General features: G+C 37.7%; 1 protein-coding gene across 2 annotated transcripts in view; it reads right to left on the reverse strand.

Annotated features, from left to right (window-relative positions):
- Positions 1-1,296: 1,296 nt before the first annotated feature.
- The window catches only part of TXNL1 (thioredoxin like 1), a 43,137-nt gene continuing 19,543 nt past the window's right edge, over positions 1,297-24,890 (reverse strand). Inside the window, exons 4-9 of one of the 2 annotated variants that reach the window (XM_061400299.1) lie at positions 13,691-13,813; positions 11,966-12,035; positions 9,932-10,104; positions 7,527-7,631; positions 2,873-2,915; positions 1,297-1,454 (exon numbers count right to left, since the gene is read on the reverse strand). In XM_061400299.1, coding sequence (XP_061256283.1) covers positions 2,877-2,915; positions 7,527-7,631; positions 9,932-10,104; positions 11,966-12,035; positions 13,691-13,813 — 510 coding nt within the window. In that variant the 3' untranslated portion in view covers positions 1,297-1,454; positions 2,873-2,876. The remainder of the gene's footprint in view (positions 1,455-2,872; positions 2,916-7,526; positions 7,632-9,931; positions 10,105-11,965; positions 12,036-13,690; positions 13,814-24,890) is intronic. The other variant, XM_061400300.1, reaches the window with a different exon arrangement.

Below are 24,890 nucleotides of genomic sequence, written 5' to 3' on the forward strand. Positions count from 1 at the left end.
GCAATACTTAAGGTGAGGCAGTTTCAACAATTACCCGAAGAGGTTTTGTTAAATGTACAAACTGTAAAACAAAACTTCTGATATTAATCTCGCCCTTAATTCCAGGCATGATTAATCTGAGATGGTCTCTACTAAGCAGTGTTTTATAAACTTTTATTTATTTTATTTCTTGCCTTTCTGTTTCCATTTGATCCAAGGCAACATAATCAGGAAATACAGATACTATGTAGACATCACCACAGACCAGCTCATGTGCTTCCATACAAAGAAACTAAACATTACTTAGCGACACTAGGGTTTCAGAAAGTGATTACCACAAAAACTTGGACATAATTTTTATTTTTCAGAAACACGTATAAATACATTGGTGTCTCAAAGGCAAATCAGTATCTTGATCATAGTCCTAGACAAATAGGCCCTCAAATTTACTATTAACTGAATCAAAATTAAGTCTTATATATTCTTTTCAAACACTGAATTTTTAAAATACTCAGAGAAATTTAAAAATCAAATTTTAGTTTTAAAAATATAAAAATTAAAAAATTAATCCTTTCTAGATTATAGTTTAAGATTCTTAAGTCATACGGAACAGATGGTCTTGCCAGCCTTTTGTAAAAGACCTTTTAAACATACACGTGGCCAATTCATTTTCAACCTTAAACCAAGTTCTCTGTATATTTACACTGCATCATTTGGTAGTTAAAATAATAAATACTTCATTAAAAGATATCAATTCCTGCTGCTTCATGAATGCACAGTACTTTTATTTTTTCCTACTGTTGGATTTCAACATGTATTTTCAACATACCTTTCAACATACGTTGATAAAGATGACTCAAGTTTTAAGTCTATCCAAAAGGGTATCAAATCTGTGCTCCCTCTGACAGTCTTAGGTGGGAACAGTTAAGTCTCGTTAAACTAATCTATTTCTGGTAGTTTATAATGTGGGTGTTTTCTATAGCCCAGATGCCCAACTGCTGTTGAACAAACTATGAGTCTAACACAGTTAGCCTTTCCAAGTCCACCTGTCAGAATCACGTGCTGTGCGCACATGAACGCGCACACACGCCTCAGTTCCTAAAGCACTTCTGCTCCTCTAAGGAGGGAAACAGGCTTTTGATCAACACACTATCAGACACTGAAGTCTCTGCTAAAATCAGAAGGTGTCCAATTTTCACATAAATGGAAAGAGAAAATACTTATTTAGAACAACAAAAATTAAGCTTGGCAAAAGTAGTTATTTTTATTTACAACTGCATGTATTAAGGTTACAAGAGAAACACTAGTGATACCATCTGAACAAAAGCAATGATTTATTGGTAATGGAAATGAATGAAATATTGAAAGTCTCTGGCGAGAATCAAGCAATTATCCAGGAGCTGTAGATCTGATTGCAACATGGTCTTCCAGTGTCTTCTGTACCTTTAGTGGCTTTCTCCTTTTTTTCCAACTACCTAGGAAGAACAAAAATAACTTTATATATACCTCTTATTGATTTAGACACACGAGTTATTTTCAAAATACTACTGTTATCATTTTTAAAACCTATATTAATTTTTGTATTTGCATTTCTTTGGCATGCAGTGTATCTTCACTGTTGAAGCAAACCGTGACACTCCCTCCCCTCCCAGCCTCTAGAAATTAAAACTAAAATACATGCAGGCTATTTTTGGTATTTCACACTGTTTTAAGAAAAAGTAATGCAACTTTTCAAAACAAGGTTGACAGTTTAGAGAAGTTAATAAAAAGATGATGCTACATGAGTGAAACATATTGGCATACTATTTTTAGGCAATTAGATATCAAATGTTGATCACAAAATAATGTAGAATTAGAAGAGTATGCTAAACTTATGTCTTCATGCCCAAGATGACAGGTTTCTAGACTTTTCTATCAATATGTAGACATGCAATGAAAACAGATTAAAAATGACTAATTTTGCCTAGTTTCTATTTAAAAAAAATCCTGGTTACTAAAATATACTACTAAAATATAAAGAATAAATATAGGTTCAGTCAATGATTAGAAAAATTTTCTATGGGAAGGTTTAAAAAATGTCCTAGGTTGCTATAAACGTGGTAGCATGAAACTGTAATGAATAAATCTGATTTCTAACAATGGTTCTAGAAAACAAAGCCTCTATGGGAAGGTTCTAAAACTACATTCTAATCAAACAATTTACTTTAAACCTAAAGTTCATAATAATGTATTCTCATGGCAGAAATGCCTCTAAGGAAATCTACTTGCAAGCCACTGAACATATATTTACATATAACAAAATTTCTATGTACATTTGTAAGTACAATTTTCATATTTTAAATGGACTCTGATCCAAAAGGCAGTGTCTGAATCAAGCAAAACTCACAAAGATCTTCAGTACAAATCTCGTCTAAAACAGAACTTGGGATTCTGGGAATCCCAGATTCATGGGAAAAGATGATAAAAACCCATCCTACTGAATTCCTAATCACATTTTACAAGAAATGCTGTTTTCCCCATCTTGAGGAAAAACACTTTTATTGCTTTAAAATAACTCCTCTTTAATCCAAGGAAACCACGTGCTACAAAGTCCAAAAAGCCAAAAACGACACAGAAGACAGTCTCATAAAAGAGTATGTAGACGAGAGTAAGAAGTTCAGGTTTTAAGAGCCGGGGGAGGAGGGAGTCTTCCTAAGAAAGAAGGGGAGGTGGCGCTATTTGTACCACAAATGAATTTAAGCAGATAAACACTGAAAGCATTGTTGATCATTATATCACTTGGGAACACACAAACACAGAGCTATTAGATTAAGCAAAAGAAAACAAAAACAATTAATATTAAAAATTAACATTTTAGCAGATGTGATACAGTAGAAGACATGAATCTGCATACTGTTTCACAGGCTGATAACTCTCAACTTGCCAATGTGTATTCTCTGGAAAAAAGAAGAAATTCAGCATTCCAATAAGGAGTTTCTCACCCCAACAGTAAAGCTCTTTTATTCACTTTAAAGTCTTTATATTACACCTCTGACAAACAAAAGTTTTGGTACATCAAAATTAGGTGTCAAAAATATTTATTCAATAGAGTCCATTGATTGTCTATGTTAATATTTTAACTCAGCCTAACTTTTAGTCCGTAAGTCTTTCAACTGGCCTTGAACTCACTTGTGTTGGCAAAGCAGAGGACAGGCCCATAATTAATCAGCAAAAAGATTCTAGGGCTACAGTTCCAATGAGAAAACCCGTATCTCTCAATTTCAGCCTAATCAATATATTACACTAGCTCTGATGTAAAAGAACTTGGTGAAACTGCTCATATTTCATTTCCAAAATGATTCTACCGTTTCTAAAAAATACAAACTTTAGATCGGATTAAAACATTATCCAACTATTTAAAAATATTTATGACAATGTAAGTTTCACTGCAATATTATTTCTCAAAATGTAGTACAAAATTAAATGAAACAGGAGAAAGTAAAAACAAACAAAAAGTTGGGTGAGTAACCTGGTATGGTAATGAAACTAAAGCGCCCAGTTGCAAGATCAGAACAAAAACTCAAACTAAATAAAGCGAACTGAGAAACATCGACTAGAAGAGATCTGAAGACAGAGATGGTTGAGGCAATCTAGGTAACAAGGGGGTTGATCCAGATGACAGAAGCTGTAGAAATCTTGCCCCAGCAATGGCGAGAACGTGAGAAGGGTGAGAGCAGACAGGTGCTAGATGAGCAGAGAAGCAAGGAGGGGAGTAGAGTGAGATAAGGTCAATCTTTATATTACTTCATTTTTAAAAATCTTCTGATTTTAGTTCATTTGAGTTGGATTAAAAAAGCTGAAAAATAAAGACAAAAATGTTACAAAAATAGCTGATACGGTGAATGGCCAGTTAAGAAAAGTCTATTTCTATTACCACGACAGAAAATCTGCTTTGCTGTTCACATGCACCTCATTCCCTAAGAAGCAGAAGCCCCTTCACTTTTGCTCAGTTCTGAATACTTCTATTACTTTTGTATTAAAATAAAGCAAACCATGTGACGAGCATATTTTTGCAAAGAAAACATCTACTTCCAATTTAAATGGCAAGCTTTCTTCATGCTGCAATATACAGAATACATTTACTACAACAACAGATAGCCTAAATATATATTATAATCTGAGCACAATGCCTCCTATGAGCCAAAAACAGAAAAACAGAAGGTATGTTCTAGCCTCCCAAATCTGCCAAGTATGACCTTCTAACACTGTAAGAGTAGGCGAGGTGGTCTAAGACTTCTCTCCACAACCAAGACTCAACAGCATTACCTTAGCTTCTGTCATCTTAATAACCTAAGGAGAATATCAATGACATTCTGAGAACTAAAATTAACTAGGAACAACTCATGCAACATAAAAACAGAAACTGAAAATGCTACATAATTCTATTTTATCATTCATTAAAATCATTTTATACAATTCTCTTCACTACACAGAGAGGTAACTCTCCTGTCTGTGCTGATAAAACACTTGCCAAATCTATATTGAAATTTTAAATTCTAATTACTGTGTGGAATGCCTTTAAAAGTCAAACTGACTAAATAAGTAAAGAGAAAGTGCCACACTTGACTTGTCCTTGAATGAAGGACTTGCACCATCTCAGTTCCATGCCCAGGGTTCCTGTTTTCCATTCTACCTAGAGTGCCCACTGCTGCCCTGAACTAAGCTTTGATTTATATTGATTAACATTCCAAACATTAGGGCATTACCCTTTAACAATATAAACTTGTTACTATCAGAGATTATGACTACACATAACACAGTACCACAGGGACTACAAGGATCAGAGCACAGATCTATTACTTCCTTCACTAGAATCCAAACTCACTGATGGCTTTTAATAAGTGACTCTCAATAAGGCCAATTTCAGTTAAACATAAGCTGCTTTTTAACTGTAGCTTTCCTACACTAAAGTTGCTGGCTTAGCACAATATGAAAACTACTAAAATATTAGCTTACTTTTGAGAAATAACACTACAGGACAATGAAGGACACAAGCAGTGCAATCTCATTCAGAAACTACTGGAACAAAATGTAACATTAATATACATAAGAAAACCATTCAAACAAAATTTTTCAGACATTATAAAAGCAAAAGATTAAGAAGTCCAGAACACCAAGAAGGAAGTCCATTACACTGTTACATAATTTTTGCAGCAGTTCTCAGTGTGATCCAAGCTGGGTGACCTTGAAACCCATTCAGGGAGTCTTCAAGGTTAAAAGTGCTTTTATAATCATGCTCAATAAACTGTTATTTGCCTCTTTAACTCTCATTGTCTCACAATATACAATGAAGTTTTCCAGAGGCTACATCACTTATGATAGCAAAACTGACTGAATGCAGAAGCAAATATGAGAATGAGAGAATTCTACTAGACTGTATACAGTAATTTGTCAAAATGTACAACAATGTTCTTCTCACAAAATTGGTTTTTGTTTTGGAAAATAAGTATTTTAATTTTAAAAAATCACTTGTGCTAACACAATAATTTTAATAAATGTTGTTTAAATTTCCCAGTTTTAACTTCTAAGATGGTAAGTATTAGATAAATACTGGCCCACAACAATCTTTAACAGTGTAAAGGTGGCCTGGGACCATGAAGTTTTGAGTACTACTGTTCTACAGTCATTTTTAATAAGGTAAAAAAAGTACCTAGTTAAACATATAGTATTATAGAACAAACAGAAATACTCTCAAGAAGAAAAGAAAAATACCTCTACTATCCTAAAGAGTCAAAAAAGGTAGTTTGGTAGTCAAAAAAGAGAATAGGCTGGAAGAGATGTGAACTGTTGTTCAGTTGCTACATCATGTCAGACTCTTTTGTGACCTCATGGACTGTAGCCACCAGGCTCCTCCGTCCATGGGGTTTCCCAGGCAAGAATACTGGAGTGGGTTGCCGTTTCCTTCTCCAGAGGATCTTCCTGAACTAGGGATTGAACCGCATCTTTTGCATTGGCAGGTGGATTCTTTACCACTAAGCCACCAGGGAAGAGCTAGGGATAGGAGAGGGGATGTTAAAGAGGTGGACGCACCCTGAGATGGGCAATTATTAATGCACACTAGAAAAGCTGTAACTGGATGGCAGGCTGGTAAGAAGATAAGTAAGTGTAGGGGTTACCTGGAGGAAACATGGAAATCAAGTAGCATAAGCTGAGGTGAGAAGCCAGGAAACCAGAGGAAATAATGGGATTTAGAGTAACAGATCTTAGGAAAGAACTGCGCTAGAAGCAAACTACGCAAGGCACGGTTAAAGCCAAATCCAACGGCATCTGACTCAAACAAGCAAAGGAGCAGAGCAGGCAGCCAGAACGTCTTTGCTGCTCACAGTTTCCCAGTGCAGCACACTTCGTATCATAAAAGCGTAGATGTTTAATCTCTGCTTCTTCTGACCTGTCATTATGCGTATGTCAAACATCCCACATGACAGATCTAAGAACAAAACTGTTCCTACAGCTCCCAAAAGTTAACTACGCTGTGAGACAGGAAGACAGCAGTTGGAAAACGATGTTAAAATATCTATTGTCAGTGTCCAGTTTCATAAGTTCATCCACTGTTAAGAAATTTTATTTTCCTGCAACTGAATTAAAATCAAACCTCATCAAAAAGAATGAGTTTTCTGGGTGTTTCATGGCTTCAATTCCCAAAACAGGGGTCTAAATTGGTAAACCAGGTGCCTCTTCCTCCACACACTGGCAGCCCTGGGGAAACGCTTATGTGCTTCCTCTCTTAGTAATCATCCCAAGTTCTAGACCACCTGCCAGATGCAGCCATCGGAAATACTGCAATACCTACATCTCATGTGCTGCTGCACACTTAATCTGAGTACAGCAACTGGGTTCTGTACTGATAAAGTTCTTGATGGCACATCTATGCTCTGTGGTTGTATATTTTAAGAGTCATCCTCAGGAATCGTTACCAGCTAGAAGTACAATGCTCTCATTTCTAAAGGTCCCATGGTAACATAAATTCTTATGCAAACCTTAGGAGTATGTCCTCAAAAACAAAAACCAAACCAAAAAAGCCACTGAACACATATGCCTGTTCACTGAAGAGTTATTTGCTGAAATGTGTTCTTCAGCACAAAGACATGGTTTGAAAGCATATCGGTGAAGCAAAGGAGCCCATTCTTCTTGATTAAAATCATTGTCATTTTAAATGTTTTCATCAGAAACAATGATAATCAAAATCTTAATATAAGCAAGCAAAAGTTCTTAAAAAGTCACTAATAATGACTTAATGTACTCCAATTTTTCACTATCCCTAACTACCTTCTATAACAAAACAATAATTTATACCTTCTTATCTGGATGCCATTCATTAATAGACACTGTGTCAATGAGACTTATCTTTATTAGAGACTTCTCTTAGTAAGAAATCTAAAAATGTGATTAGAAGACCCTACTGTTCTGTTTATAAGATTTCATGATATAATATGATTTTGATAATTTTAAAATTATTTCTTTAAAATTACTATTTTTATTTCTCCTAGATATCATTTAAACAAACTTACTCGTTTGAAGTCATTCATATTTGTTGCCTGGACTGGAGTCCCAATAAAAGTAAAATATGAAATTCTTGTTGTTTCTTCTTCACCTTGATTGGACTGAACAAATATCTACACACACAAATAATTTTACCATTAATGATTACACTTCTTTTTTGATAAACATGCTCAAACATTTAATCAATTTTCTTAGGTTATTAATAAAAATACCTTCCATTCTTTATAAGGATTAGTCCAAATTACATTTACACTAGGATTCCTATAGCATCATTAATTCTTCTGTCTGCTCAGCTGTTCTTACCTTGTCCAGGGGGATCATGGCAGGATACTTATATATGTAAGCTCTGCATGATTTGGCATGATAATGTTGAAGGGTCAAAATTAAATTATTTACAGGGAATACTGAAAGAGTATGAAACTCAAGATTACAATGGGCAGAATGTTACTGAAATTTTACCAAAATCACAATTTTTACTGAAGAAAATCTTGGCAGTTATATTCTTTCTGATACGCCATCATTCATTCTATTCCCTAAAATGTTAAAAGAAAAAAGAGCATGCTGGAAATCAGTTCCTAAAACTACCCTCTGCTTCTCATGTTTTTTTAAGCTCATCTCTGTACGTGTTCAGTAGCTTCAATCGTGTCTGACTCTCTGAGACCCCGTGGACTGTAGTCCACCAGGCTCCTCTATCCATGGATTCTCCAGGCAAGAATACAGGAGTGGGTTGCCATGTCCTTCTCCAGGAGATCTTTCCAACCCAGGGATCAAACCTGCGCTTTCTGCATTGCAGGCAGATTCTTCACCCACTGAGCCACCTGGGAAGCCCATACTGTGCCTTGCATGTTTTATTAAGCTTGCTTCTTTTATACTTTCTATTTAAAATTTCCCTCAGCATGTTAGGAGACAGACGCTTTACTCATAGGTTCTTCTTCAATACACTGGATTATTTAAATTTGCTCCATTTTTAAAAATAATACTCAAGATGCTGTCTACTTAAGAATATTGCCTCTCTTGATTTGGGCAACATTCTTTTTCCATTTTCAGATGAAAATCAGTTTTGTTGCTTTTTTAGGCAACCACAGGTTCATCTCGAATTGAGCTGATCAATTAAAAACTTCAAGTCTATAATAAGCAGACTATTAAAGTAGTTCTCTATTTATTTGCAATGCTTTTTTAATCTAAGCACAACAGTTTATATTTACTCTTTTAAAAATTCATATACTTATTTTGATTAGACTTTCTGATCAAAACTGTCTCTTCGATTTCAACTTTATCATCAAAAGTGACAGGTGTGCTTTGTGTGTCTGGACTTAAGTCACTGACTAAAATGCTGAGTTTAAAGTATGATTTAATAGGACACAGTAAAGACTGTGAACCTATCACAAAGTAACTATGTTCAATGATCTCAACGACAGAAGAGATTACATTAGGATATCTGGGTTTAAAGGGCTTTTTCCAATAAGCAAATGCCTTCCTCCCATCACTACATAAAGCAATAGGTGTTATTAATTGAATGCTACAAATATGTAACAAATATTTGTAAATATGTTACAAATGAATAAAGTCAAGAAAATATTTCATAACCAGTGTTCCAGTTTGATATAACCATTTTCTTTAATTTCATCCAGGTAAAATACTTCTACTCAAAACTCAATATAATCCTTTATCTTACCACTAAGTATATTCTGTGAAATTCCACTGAAAGCTTCCCAAAATGAACACAGCTATAGCATTCTTCTAATTTACAAAACCGGAATCTACTGACACAAAGAAATTACACTCCTTTGGCAAGTCTGTACTCCGGTGACTCTGTGCTGGTTCCAACTCCTTTTTCTCGGCATTCTACTCTAACCCTCCTAAACCCCGGCTCTGATGGAATGGGCTCTGGTTGACAGGTGGTTTAGAAGCATGTGCTGGGTTTAATACTAGAATTCAAAAAAGCAATTAGTAACTGCTAAAAAGCTGCTGATTTTGTAATGTAAATTAAGGTAATACAAAATTATGCTTTTAAAAAGTCAGTTTTTACTGAGATCATGGCCACTACACGATTCAAAAGTAAATTGGATTTTAGAAACGTATCCTCACTCATTACCAGGTACGAAGGAAGAATGAGTATCTGGTTTAAGAATAAATGTCCTAGCATAAACTTTTAACAAAAGTTGGCATATACATGCCATATATATATATGTTTGACAAACCTATAAATTAAAAAAATCCACCTTCCTTTTTAGGGCACACAGATGAATTAAAAAGAAGAAAATTCAATTAGCTCATTAGACATTTTTATGCATTTCAAGCCAAATGGACAGTGAACCATTTTTAAGAATAACTTGAATCAGCTAGGACACTGAAGATGGCATAAATTGTCACCCACAACCCGTTGCATACATCTGAATGAAACACTACTTACGGTTACACTGTTAACGTTCTGAAACTTAACGTAACGAAGAGGGACAATACCATCTTCTTTAATATCATCCTCTGTTAGTTCCAGAGCTTGAGTTGGCTCACTTCTTTCTGCCTCTTCAAAATCCATAGATCGCGGTAGATTGATAAAAATTTTTACGTATTTAGGACCCTGACCTATAGAAAGGTAGAATAAAATTAAATGCTAACATCAAACATATAATACTTTGTCCTCTTTATCATGATGTTCACTCTATACAGACGTGCCCACATATGCACACACCTACCTCTCTTTAGAAATTTTAGGAATGTCTGAGTATTTTCACAGCCATACTCCTCCTTTCTCAACAGACATTTAGTGGTATATTCTTGGCCTGCTGAAACTACACTAACTACTAGGAATACCAGATTAAAACACACATACACACATGCACACGCAAACATATACACAGAGTTCCTGCCCTCAACTGTAAGAGACAGGCAATGAGGGATGTACAGCTCCCAGGGAGGAGGTACTGGCAAGGCGGCAGTGGAGTCTGACAGCACATGCAGGATGATGAGAAGTTTCATAAAAGAAACACTGAGCTGCGTCTTGCAGTTGCCATCAGCTGGCACCTTTTGTTGTTTAGGAGAAAAGCATTATCAGTGACAATATTTAGCCAGAGGAAATTAACTACACAAACTGCCAAATTTCGTCTTAGGGATTAGGCTGTGCTCAGTGCTAAAACCACTCTGTAGAATGTCTTAGTCTCTCTAGCTTCAGACCAGTATCCTGTGACTGACTGAGGAATCTTAGCATAGCCACACTGCTTACATACTCATTTCTATGGCATTTGCTTTTACAAATACTTTGTATTTTCAGAATAAATTAACAATTTTATTAGTGAAAAAATCATTAACCCATGGAAACTTAGAATAGTAAATGACTTAAGGGAATGCCATCTGATGAACAGGGTTCTCTCAATCAACTAAGAAAGCAACAACAAATCCTAGCCCCATCTCCCCACCTCAGGCCCTCTCCCATGTCCATTCCCAGCAGCAAAAAAAAAAAAAAAAAAGAAGAAGAAACAGAAAAAAGGGGGTGGGGTGAGTAAGGCCAACTATGTATTGAACAAAATGAGAAATGCCAAATTTGCACAATCATGTTTGCAGCATCATAATATGTATAAAGAAAATGCAACTATAATTAGCGCACACACAGGAGGATCTAGGGCCTTAGTTTTATCACCTATAACAGGAAGAATGTGAAATAAGTCTCCCCCAGTTCCCACCCCGAGAACCAGCTACCTCAAACCTAGAACTCTTAGTTGGAAGAAAGGACTCCCTTGTTTTCAGATGAAGAGGAAAACGGTAAAAGTTGACTTTTTTTCAAATTACTTTTGGCCCAATAATCTTACATTATATGTCACTGCTTTGTTCCAAGAACAATTTCACTCTTTCCCAAAACAAGAGCTCTCTACCTCCATTTAATAACAAGTTTTAACCTAAGGGACCAGTAACAGGATGGATAAAGAAGACGGAGTATATACACATACACAATGAACTACTACTCAACAAGAAGGAATGAAATTCTGCCATTTGCAGCAACATGGATGGACTTATTATGCTCAGTGGAACAAGTCAGAGAGAAAAAGACAAATACTGCATGGTGTCGCTTATTATGTAGAATCTAAAAATAAAACTAGTGCATCTAACAAAAAAGATACAGACTCCGAAATAAAGAAAACAAGCTATTTACTAGGAGGGAAGAGGGGAAGGGGACAAGCAAGATAGTGTTAGGGAATTCAAGAGGTACAAACAACTATGTATAAAATAAATAAGCTACAAGGATACACACAGGGAATACAGCCAATATGTTAGAATGACTGTAACTGGAGTATAATCCTTAAAAACTGTAATCACTATGTTGTACGCTTGAAACTTACATACTGCTGCACATCAACTATGCATCAATTTAAAACAAAGAAAAGTTTTAAATATAAGCCAGCAGGTCTATAGAGCAGAAAGTTACTTTATAGAAAAGCTGCCCATTACTCACCGTTATCTGGCCCTTGAAATTTCATTGAATAAAGCTTAACAGGCTGATTGAATGCCACAGTAATAAGAAGCTGTGAAAAAAATAATTGTCTTATTTTTAAAGGCCTGTTAAACATCTTAAGTAACACAACAGCTAAGGAGAATTAAAATCATTAAACAGAAAAAATTTAATTCACCTAATATAACCAATGTAATACAGAATATCAGTAAGCTGAAAGTAACTTGATTAGTTTGACATTTGAGAAATACAATAATCTATTCTTTTTATAAAGGAATAACAACAAAATTTAACAGAATTAATTAAAATTATATGTTAAGAACCTAAGGCCTCATGACCTAAAAACTGGCAACATCCACCCTGCCCCGAAAAACAAATTAAACAAAACCCCCAAATTAAAACTTAAACTATGTATTTTAACATATTAAGCTTAATATTTCCTGCAACAGTTTATCTGTGGCTGCATCTACCCATGTCACTTGACAATCTGGAGACGATGCACACAGGTTATGTGGAAAGACCAGATCTCAAATGGACTCTATTTGATTCAAAACTCAAGACAACAGGACTCACAGCTCTATCAGTCACCTCTAAACTGCCATCCTAAATGAATCTGACTCACTGAATCTGGAAAGCCACCCGAGGGAACTGAAATACAAAACTGCTGAGACGCCTCTCTCTGATTCATTCACTCAATCTTCCTTCCACCAAAACTGTCTGATGAAGATACCTCTACGTTTCCACCCTGGGAAGAAGGTTTCCTCAGCAGGAAGATTTCAGGGAAGCTGTAGCCAGCCCTTCTGATACACATCATCACATTACGTTTAGGGCACCATTTACAAGGTGCACAACATGACGGTATTTTCAAGCAATAAAATAAGATAGTTCTGGTTGGAGCAAAGGAAGATGGCATTTAGATTTATTTCAAATCACTGTGGTCTATTTGCTTAAGAAAATACTTAGACTACTCTCTTTAGTTATGTAAGTACTTTTAATACTTGACCTGTATTTGGGTGTCAGGAGATAAACATGACCCATTTAGGGACCTGAACCATAGGTGAAGAGGATATGAGAGTAGAAAGCTGGAAGTAGATAAAGTTAGTAAGCATATGACATCCTCTTCCTGAAGCCACTGAAGAATCATTTGACTCTTTTAAGAAATCAGAATATAAATACAATTTATATTTTAGAGAAGTAACTTTTGTGAACATATAAAAGATATACTGGAATGGGGACAAAGCAGAGGCAATGGTACAGTAATTAAATAAGAAAAAAATTTTTAAGAATAAAATTTTAAATAACAGCTAAGATAGAGACAGCGTGATCAAGGCAGAACTACACTACCCCACTTCCTCTGTGACAACACTGCAGGAAAATACAGGGAAACACAACAGGTTTACACTGGGAGTGAGGGCTAGACATAAAAGGAATGTCTCATTTAGGTGGGTAGAAAGTATGAAGGCAGCTCAAGAATGAACAAAAGGACTTAAGAATAGTGAAGGCTCAACCCAGGCTTCCGGACAGTCCAAGACTTCTGTGATTCTCTGCAGCGCAGCTGGCATAAACAAACGAAGAAAGGGGGTGAGGTGACAGGGTCAGAGGACAGAGGTGGTTATAAAAAGTAAGAAAAAAGTGATCATCTGGAAAGGAGAGACATGAAACCATGAGATGGAAACGTGTGTGGACACAAATACTGATAATCTCTACAAGCCCTAAGCATTCAGTTACCTGTTCATCACAATCAGATTCCAAGAAGGTCATGTCTTTTCGTAAACAGTTGTCAAATCCATGCTCATCACTTTCATTCAGACATTCACAGCCAGCTTTGTTAATAAAAGGCATTAAATCCATCTGAAAATTTAAACCAAAACTTTAGGCAAAGCATTTGGATTTGGTATAAAAATCTTAGTAAGAAATGTAAATATGTAATTCTCTTTTAAACTCTAAAAAATTATGTTTTCAGTGTACAACACCTGTGGTTAACAATTTTTAATGGTTATTTTCCACTTATCTTTTTAATAACCTGTACTGTATTGACTTTATCCCCTGTGCTGTACAATACATCCTTGTGATTCTCTTTTTTTTAAACGTTTTATTTGTATTGGAGTAATTCTCTCTTGACTTAAAAAATTGCTATCTCATTTAAAAGTTACTAAAACTTTTGTAATAACCCTTTTGTCTAAACTTCTGATATCTACCACTAATAATTAAAGCCAAATTGAGGCTTAGCCCACTTAATAAGTATCTAAAACCAAGTCTTTAAAACAAAGATTATTAAATGCTAACTTACACTTTTTTAGTAACAGTGTTTGGCAGTGTAAAATATGCAAATTAAAATAAATATCTACAAAATATCTAAAGAAAGCCTACCTCCCTCTTCTAGTGATAATGCACTCTTTAAACCTATATCCAAGAAGAGTTTAGATTAAAGATGAACTAGGGACTTCGCTGGTGGTCCAGTGGCTAAGACTCCGAGCTCCCAGTGCAGGGGGCTCGCGTTCCATCCTTACTCAGGGGAACTAGATCCCACACGCTGCAACTGAAGATCCTGCATGCTGCAACTAAGACCCCAGCACAAGCCAAAGAAATAAAATAAATGGTTAAAAAAAAAAAGGATGACTAGCAAATAAGTACTTAAATTATGTAACAGAAAAGTGTAAACATACATAAACAGACCAACACAGTGATCCTCAGGTGCCCGCTTCCTGGATACAACAATCAGCAATTCCCAGCCACTCTGGTTTCACCTTTACTCTGCAACCAGTCCCAACCTTCTTCCCGATTATTTTCATGTAAATTTTAGACGTTTTTCTCATGTTATTCATGAACACTTCAGTGTGTTCATAGCATTTCATAAAACATGTCTTTAAAAAAAGAATCCTCAATATCATTACCATGACCGTAACACTGGTAATGTTTTAGTATCATCAATATCAATGTTCAAATTTCTTCAACTGTTTCAAATATTTTACAGTTGAATCAGTTTAGACTCAGAATAAGAATCCAAGAAAAGTATAAACAAGTATATTTGGTTAATGTCTCTTAAATCTCTTTTAATCCAGTCATTCGGCCTAGCGATTTCTCCTATTTGGATTTTGCTAACTGCTCCCTGTGGCGTCCTTTAGCATTTTCCAGCGTTACGTGCTGGCTAACGCCTCCGACACCACACCACAGAGTACAGTGACGGTGGGCATCCCTGCCCTGTTTCTGACTTCAGTGAGAATGTCTCCAGTGCCTTCCCATTAAAATTTTACTGAATGCTTTAGGAATAAATGGATATTGCATTCTGTCACATATTTTTTCTGGGGCTTCCCTGGTGGCTCAGTGGTAAAGAACTCACCTGCCAATGCAGAAGACACAGGTTCGATTCTTGATCTGGGAAGATCCCATATGCTGTGGAGCAGCTAAGCCTGTCTGCCACTACTGAGCCTGTGCTCTAGAGCCCCGAGGCGGCAACCAGTGAACCCAGGAGCCACAACTACTGAAGACCACGTGCCCTGGAGTCCGTGCTACGAGGCGGCAACGAGAGAAGTGTCAGGAAGCATTTAACAGGAGGCTTCCTGTGTGCTGTTTTGGATCTGTCATGAATCCTCTGTTCAAGAGGGGTGGCAAACCGCTCCCGGGCCGAGGAATGCATGCATTTCCTTCCTTAGTTTTTCCATATGGTGATAAGTAACTATGCTCTTCCTTTTTATGAACCATACGGTAAAAGTGATTATTTACAACCCTCTCTCTTTGATATGGATTGCCTTATGTTTCCTTGATAATCTGTAAGTCTGGACTTTTGATCTTTATCTTTGCTGAAAATAGCTGCCTTGTAAGACAGTATATATACCCACACTATGTTAAATAAAACACCTTTGCTCCATCAGAGCTTGGGTCCCCGTGTCTGTCTGTCTTTCTCTCACTCTCTCTCCACCCAGCTAATTCTCTGGAGGGTAGAACCCCATTGTGCTCACTCTCCTGCCTGGGCTTCTAAGACCCTCTCAAGAAGGCGCACTGTGCCTTCACCCCCTCGAGAGGGCGCCCGGTGCCTTCGTGAGCGACACAAGCCCTGTGTCAAGAACTTTATTGGTTTTCTGCGTAAACCAGGGAATGTCGGCCTCTCTCTCTCTCTTTCTTATTGCTGACTCCGGACCACCAGGTTCCAGTCCATTAAACGACCTCAACAAGTGGCGCCCGAACAGGGGCCTGGTACCCATGGCAGGTTTGAACGGAGTGACCCCAAGGGCCTATTGAGGTCGGTAAGTACTAAGACATGGGTCAAACAGCTGGAAAGCCCCATCACTTTTCTACTTTACTTCATCACTTATTTAAAGTTCAGGGACTTCCAGTTTCACGCCAGCGAATAGAAGCTTGCCTTCAGACAGTGGTTGAATGTAACCCTTGGTTTCCTGATGAAGGTAGTTTTGATTTAGAAATTTGGCACCGGGTCAAAGAGAATGTTGAACGAGCCACCAGACAGGGAAAAAATATTCCGATAGATTTCTGGCCCCTGTGGGCTCTCATTAAAGCTGTGATTCTGCCATTTCAAGGTAATTCTAGTCCTCCTGATATTCGTCAACAGGCAGAACACTTATTATATGAATATGAATTTGATGATGAAACCTTACAAAAGGCACAATTAGAACAACATAAAATATTTTAGATTTTCCTACAAGCCCTGCCCCAGTTGCTCCAAGCGCTCCTCCCCTGCCAGGGGGCAGAAATCTCAAAGTCTCTCTCTTGCTAGAAGCCATTAGCTTCTGGCAATGACTCTCCTAAGACACCTTTTGACATTAAAACTGACAACACCTTTCTGAATAACAATAATAAGTTTTTAACACATTCTCTTAATTGTAAGAATTTGCTACCTACTCACTCTCCTTCACAACAGAGGCTTTCTGAATTGCTGGCTTTGCAATCACAAGTCTCTGAAGCGCGTGGTTTTTCCGCCTTTCCAGTTTTTAGAAATCCTGATGCTCAAGGGCACATAATACCTCAATATGAGGGTATTAACTTTTATCACAAGCAACAAATTTAAAAATCTATAACTATGTACTGCCCACATTCATCTTTTACTAAAGCACTTCTAAATTCTATAACATCCTCTATTGGAAATTTTATTCCCCATGATTGGCGAACTTTAATAAAAGCTCTCCTTAAACCAGGATAATATCTTCAATGGATAACGTGCTAGCAGAGATCAGGCTAACAGAAATGCTCGAGCTGGTGCTCCCCAAATGCTAACTGGTACAGGACAATTTGACAATATAAGAAGCTCAAATACAGTGCCATCCTTTGTTACATGAACAATTAAAACAGTAGCCCTTGAAGCTTAGGATCAAATTACTCCACAAGGGGAGCCTACAGGTAGCTACACTAAAATATTGCAAGGACCTAATGAAACGTATGCTGATTTTCTAGCTAGATTAGAAACTGCTATTTCCTGTAATGTAATTGGAGAAGCCAAAAGGCAACTAGAGAAATTACCTGCTTCAGTTCAGTTCAGTCGCTCAGTCATGTCCGACTCTGCAACCCCATGAATTGCAGCACGCCAGGCCTCCCTGTCCATCACCAACTCCCAGAGTTCACCCAGACTCACGTCCATCGAGTCAGTGATGCCATCCAGCCATCTCATCCTCTCGTCCCCTTCTCCTCCTGCCCCCAATCCCTCCCAGCATCAGAGTCTTTTCCAATGAGTCAACTCTTCGCATGAGGTGGCCAAAGTACTGGAGTTTCAGCTTTAGCATCATTCCTTCCAAAGAAATCCCAGGGCTAATCTCCTTCAGAATGGACTGGTTGGATCTCCTTGCAGTCCAAGGGACTCTCAAGAGTCTTCTCCAACACCACACTTCAAAAGCATCAATTCTTTGGCACTCAGCTTTCTTCACAGTCCAACTCTCACATCCATACACGACCACTGGAAAAACCATAGCCTTGACTAGCCAGACCTTTGTTGGCAAAGTAATATCTCTGCTTTTCAATATACTATCTAGCTTGGTCATAACTTTTCTTCCAAGGAGTAAGCATCTTTTAAATTTTATGGCTGCAGTCACCATCTGCAGTCATTTTGGAGCCCCCAAAAATAAAGTCTGACACTGTTTCCACTGTTTCCCCATCTATTTCCCATGAAGTGATGGGACCAGATGCCATGATCTTCGTTTTCTGAATGTTGAGTTTTAAGCCAACTTTTTCACTCTCTTTTTCACTTTCATCAAGAGGCTTTTTAGTTCCTTTTCACTTTCTGCCATAAGGGTAGTGTCATCTGCCTATCTGAGGTGATTGATACTTCTCCCGGCAATCTTGCTTCTTCCAGCCCAGCATTTCTCATGATGTACTCTGCAGAGAAGTTAAATAAGCAGGGTGACAATATACAGCCTTGACGTACTCCTTTTCCTATTTGGAACCAGTCTGTTGTTCCATGTCCAGTTCTAACTGTTGCTTCCTGACCTGCATACAAATTTCTCAAGAGGCAGGTCAGGTAGTCTGGTATTCCCATCTCTTGAAGAATTTTCCACAGTCTACTGTGATCCACACAGTCAAAGGCTTTGGCATAGTCAATAAAGCAGAAATAGATGTTCTGGAACTCTTGCTTTTTCGATGATCCAGCAGATGTTGGCAATTTGTTCTCTGGCTCCTCTGCCTTTTCTAAAACCAGCTTGAACATCTGGAAGTTCACAGTTCACGTATTGCTGAAGCCTGGCTTGGAGAATTTTGAGCATTACTTTACTAGCGTGTGAGATGAATGCAATTGTGCGATAGTTTGAGCATTCTTTGGCATTGCCTTTCTTTGGGATTGGAATGAAAACTGACCTTTTCCAGTCCTATGGCCACTGCCGAGTTTTCCAAATTTGCTGGCAAATTGAGTACAGCACTTTCACAGCATCATCTTTCAGGATTTGGAATAGCTCAACTGGAATTCCATCACCTCCACTAGCTTTGTTACTATTGATGCTTCCTAAGGCCCCCTTGACTTCACATTCCAGGATGTCTGGCTCTAGGTTAGTGATCACACACCATTGTGATTATCTGGGTTGTAAAGATCTTTTTTGTAGTTCTTCTGTGTATTCTTGCCACCTCTTCTTAATATCTTCTGCTTCTGTGAGGTCCATACCATTTCTGTCCTTTATCGAGCCCATCTTTGCATGAAATGTTCCCTTGGTATCTCTAATTTTCTTGAAGAGATCTCTAGTCTTTCCCATTCTGTTGTTTTCCTCTATTTCTTTGCATTCATCACTGAGGAAAGCTTTCTTATCTCTTCTTGCTAGTCTCTGGAACTCTGCATTCAGATGCTTTTATCTTTCCTCTTCTCCTTTCCTTTTCGCTTCTCTTCTTTTCACAGCTATTTGTAAGGCCTGCCCAGATAGCCTTTTTGCTTTTTCGCATTTCTTTTCCATGGGAACGGTCTTGATCCCTGTCTCCTGTACAATGTCACAAACCTCAGTCCATAGTTCATCAGGCACTCTATCTACCTACCTATCAGATCTAATCCCTTAAATTACGTGCTTATGAAAATGCAAATCAGGAATATCAAAAGGCTATAGCTCCAATTCGTGAGACAGGGACTATTATTGATTATTTGAAGGCTTGTCGCAATCTAGGATCTGAAACTCAAAAGATGCAAATACTGGCTGAAACAATGGTCGCTGCCTTAAGAAAGGGAAATGAAGGATGCTTTACATGTGGAGATAGGAACCATTTAAAAAGGGACTGCCCTAAGAAAGCTGGAGGAGGGAAGAGGGTTCAGGATGGGGAACACGTGTATACCTGTGGTGGATTCATGTTGATATATGGCAAAACCAATACAATATTGTAAAGTTAAATAATAAAATAAAGTTTAAAAAAGAAATAAAATAAAAGTTAGAAAAGAAAAAAAAATACTTCCAAAAATCTGCCCTTGCTGCCGTAGAGGAATGCACTGGGCCAAAGACTGTAAATCTAAATTTGACATTGAAGGGAAACCTATTCTGGGAAACTCCAAGCAGGGGACCCCCTCCCACCCCGCCCCCCGCCCAGGTCCCCTTCAACAAAAACCAGGGGCAAATTCCATCTTCTCCCTCAAACCCTCAACATCCAGCAGTGCTGCCGTCCGATACGCCAGGCCTAAATGACCTTCTCCTTTGCCTCCAACCATCCCCTCTAGAATACCTACTCGACTTTTTGGACCCCTGCCTCCACAAACCTTCGGTCTTTTACTTGGCAGATCTAGTTTGACTTCTAAAGGAACTACTGTTCACCCTGGAGTAATTGATTCAGATTATAAAGGAGAAATTCAAATTATGATGTTATCTCAGACTTTACGGCAACTCAAAAGGGGGATAAAATTGCTCAATTACTTCTTTTACCTTACATTTCTATCGACACCTCTAATGATGTACAGACAGGCGGATTCGGCAGTACAGATCAAAAACAGCCCTTTTGGACATCATTAGTATCTGAATTTGCCTGACTGACTATAAATATCAAAATTAATGGTAAAAGATTTTCTGGTCTCCTCAACACTGGATCTGATATTACTATTATTTCCAAACATTTATGGCCCCAATCCTGGCCTGTACAAAAAATTTCTTGCCAAATTGCAGGGATTTCTTAAACCAAAGTACAAGAGGTTTATCAGAGTACTCAAATCTATCCATGTGAGGGACCAGAAGGCCAACCTGCAACATTAAGACCTTATGTGATAGATGCACCCCTTAATCTAATAGGAAGGGACTGACTTATGCAATGGGAAACTCAGATATACATTTCACATTTTTCCTAGGGGCCACTGCTTATTTAACAAACAATACAATTATTAAAATAACTTGGAAGAATGACGAGCCTATTTGGACAGAGCAGTGGCCCCTCACAAAAGAGAAATTATAGGCGGCAAAGGAACTTATAGATACACAACTAGAATTAAAGCATATTGAGGAATCTTGTTCTCCTTGGAACTCTATTTTTGTTATAAAAAAGAAATCTAACAAATGGCATCTCCTAACAGACCTTAGAAAAGTTAATGCATCTATGAAACCTATGGGTGCATTATAACCAGGAATCCCATCACCTACCATTATTTATCAAAATTGGCACATTATTATTATTGATTTACAAGATTGCTTTTTTAATATACCTTCACACCCTTTAGACAGAGCCAGATTTGCTTTCTCCCTCCCTTACCCTAATCACATCAGACCTCGTAACCGGTACCAGTGGACTGCACCGCCACAGGGATGACGGATTCTCCCGCCACGTGTCAGTCTACGTAGCCAAAGCCCCGGAGCCTGTGAGGAAACACTTCCCTAACTTTCTTGTTATTCACTATATGGATGATATATCATTTTTGGCTCCATCTATCTTAGAAACTCAACACGTTTGATATAGCTCAACTATGCTTAAAAAATTCTGGATTAATCACTGTCCCTTAAAAAATTTAAACCTTACCATTACTTGGGGTTTGTTGTTAATAGGCAACATATTACTCCCCAACTAACTCAGATCCATACTGATAAATTATCAACCTTAAATGATTTTCAAAAGCTCTTAGGCGATATAAATTGGATTAGACCTTCTTTAGGCATTGCTAATTATCAACTGAATAACCTATTTAATACTTTAAAAGGAGATCCTGATTTAAATAGCCCTTGTTCACATTCTCAAGAGGCAGGAGAGGAACTCTATTTAGTGCAAAATAAATTACAAAAACAATTTCTTACGCTCATCAAACTAGATTTACCTCTAGAATTATTTATACTCCCCTCTCTTCATTCTCCCACAGGACTTCTTGCCCAAAAAGAACACCCAGTAGAATGGATCTATACCTGTTTTAGGGGAATAAAGTCACTTACACCCTACCTTGATTTAATTGCTCTAGATCATTATCAATGGAAGAAATAGGATTAAAACTCTAATTGGCTCTGATCCTCATAAAATTGTAATACCTATCAATAAATCTCAATTTGAGAACGCATTACAAACTTCTACCGATTTCCAAATAGCTTTTTTGGAATATTATGGAGAAATTTCATTTCATTATCCTTCCGGTAAGCTGTGGAATTTCTTCAAAAATACTGAATTTATTATTTCTCGCATTATCAGCTCACAGCCTATACCACAAGCTGAGGTTTTTTTATACAGATGGGACTAAAAGCACCAAAGCTTCATTCTGGTCTCTTAAGGAATGAAAGTCTTTTATACTAAATTTCATTCTGCTCAACAAAATGAATTATATGTTCTTATTCAATTTATTTGCCTACATCCTTACCCCATTAATATAGTCTGACTCTATACATTAAATTTTTGTATTAAAAAATATAGAAACCTCCACCACAAACTCCAATCAACCTATTTTTCAACAACTCTTTTTTGAACTACAATCTGTTGTTAGAAACCTCAATTCTCCCATTTATATTACACATATTCAAGCACATTCTTGCCTTCCTGGCCGCATGACTTACAGTACTGAGCAGGCTGATAAAACTGGTTTCCTTTGCTACTCGCAAGGAACAGCATGCTCTGTTGCATAACAACGCTGGCTCCCTACACAAGCTATGGACGATCCCATACCGCCAGGCTAAAGAAATTATTAGTAACTGCTCTACTTGTAGACCCCTACATCTTTGACCGATCGCACAAGGTATTAATCCTAGTGGTTTGCAACCTAATGAACTATAGCAAATGGATGTAACTCATTGCCCTGAACTTTCTCCATTTTCTTTCTTGCATGTCTGTATCTACACTAATTCTTTTATTTGGGCCACACCTCTTCGCGGTGAGGCTATAGAATATGTTATAACTCACTTACTAGCTTGTTTTGCTGTAATGAGAACTCCTAGTTCTATAAAAACAGACAATGGCCCTGCCTATACTTCTAGGCACTTTAAACAATTTTTACAATCTTTTTCTATTAAACATATTACAGGTATTTCTTATAATCCACAGGCACAAGGCATAGTCAAACGTGTACATCACACACTAAAGTTGCAAATAAAAAAATTAAAAAAGGGGGAATACACAGGAACACTACTGTCTTCCTTATATAAAGCAGACTTTACTAGATTCCAACATATTTCCTAAACCTCTAACTATTATTAATACAGCTTTATTTGTTTTAAATTTTTTAAACTTACCACAGGGAGATACCTTAACAAGAGCAGAAAGGCATTTTGAGGAACTGAAGGACACTTCTCTTCCTCTGCCCATTTGGTACCAAGATGGGTTAATGTAACAACAGAAATCTGGGAAGCTAATCTTACAGGGAAAGGGGTATGCTTGTATTTCCCCAGATGGATCCAACGAACTCACATGGCTTCTTCTTCGGAAGATTCAACCCAAGGGGGGCCCCTGGCCTTCAAAATGGAGATGGGACAACAAGGACCCCAGGAGGAAGAAATTCCAATACGGGCCATGGCGGCTCTAAAGATCTCCAGGAAGCGCCGCCCTTGGAGGCATCAACCTTCCGATCTCCCCAATTGGGGACGAATAAAAACCCTTACTAATGGAGCTGAAAATTTGGTCTCTCAACAGGGAATGCCTCGGAGTCCTGAATATACTCTCCTGGCAATGCTCAGTCTCTTGACCTGTGCCTCCCCTGTTCGAGCTTTAACTAATCATACTTACTGGGCTTACATACCCAATGCCCCTCTACTACAGGTAGTCGAAAGGAAAGAGAGAGGACCAATCGTTTCAACTAATGACTCTATTCATATGCCTTCTCCCTGGAGCATTATAGGGCCCTCACACCCTGAAGAAGAAGGAAAACTACGTAATATTTCTCTAGGTTATGAAGTGCTTCCTTTGTGCATGGGCCTAGCAGAATTATGCATAAATGTTAGCCAACAAACTTGGGCTTTCGCCCTGTTTCCCAAAAAGGATTTTTGGATGTTGTTTGGATTATTTACTGCCCTTTCTTTGTCTGTGAACCATGTTTATACTACTGAGACTTGTGGGAAAGAGTTAGGGAAAGAACAAAGAACATTATGCAAAGTGTTTACTTATAACAACTTTACACATACTCCTGTTCGTTGGGACAAATGTCAAACCAAAACAGGAAAATTAATGTTTGTGGCTAAATCATCCAATTGTTGATTGGGGACCCCGTGGTATGTGGTTATCTAACTGCTCAGAAGATGTTAACAGCTGTGTGTGTGACTATGCTACTCAAGTCGCATGGAACATTAATGACACTACAATGGAGCATTACCATGACAAAGGACTTCTTGGGTGGCTTGATGGTGGATTAGCCCCACCTCATCCTAGGATCATCCTCGATAAACAGAGTGGGCCTGAACAATGGGACATTTGGAAACTTATTGCACTGAAGAACTTGGGACTTGGACCAGACATTTCACAGGGACAAGTCGTAGTCATAGTAACTATTTCTTTCACTATAATCAGTCATATTTTATATAGGCTTGTGTCCCACTTCCTTTTGTTATAGCCATAGGAAATTTACAATTCAATAAGACTTTACGTTCTGTAACTTGTATTAATTGCAAACTATATACTTGTCTTAACTCCTCTATCTCTTTAAGAAATGATTCCCTTTTGATTCTTCGATCTCAACGAAATGTGTGGTTATCAATAAATCTCCAACGACCCTGGGAAGATGGTCCCAGGGCTGGACTTGCTTCCAGATTACTTACTAAACTGCTCCAACAATCTAAACGATTCGTTGGATGGCCGATTCTTGGCATTGTGGGGTTAACAGCTATTTGCACCACTGCTGCCGTTGCCGGTGCTGCTTTACATACCACGATTCAAACACATAATTTTATCCAAAACTGGACTGAAGATGCTCATAATATGTGGGCTACTCAGGCTCAGGTAGATGAGGGTATTCAAGAGGAAATACAGGAACTAAAAACAGCCATCAAATGGGTCGGAGATCAATTAATAGATTTGCAAAAACAAGTGATACTAAAATGTGATTGGAATTCTACTCAATTTTGTGTTGCTGCTGCTGCTG

Source organism: Bos javanicus, chromosome 24 (genome assembly GCF_032452875.1).
Source record: "Bos javanicus breed banteng chromosome 24, ARS-OSU_banteng_1.0, whole genome shotgun sequence".
NCBI classification, from domain to species: Eukaryota; Metazoa; Chordata; class Mammalia; order Artiodactyla; family Bovidae; genus Bos; species Bos javanicus.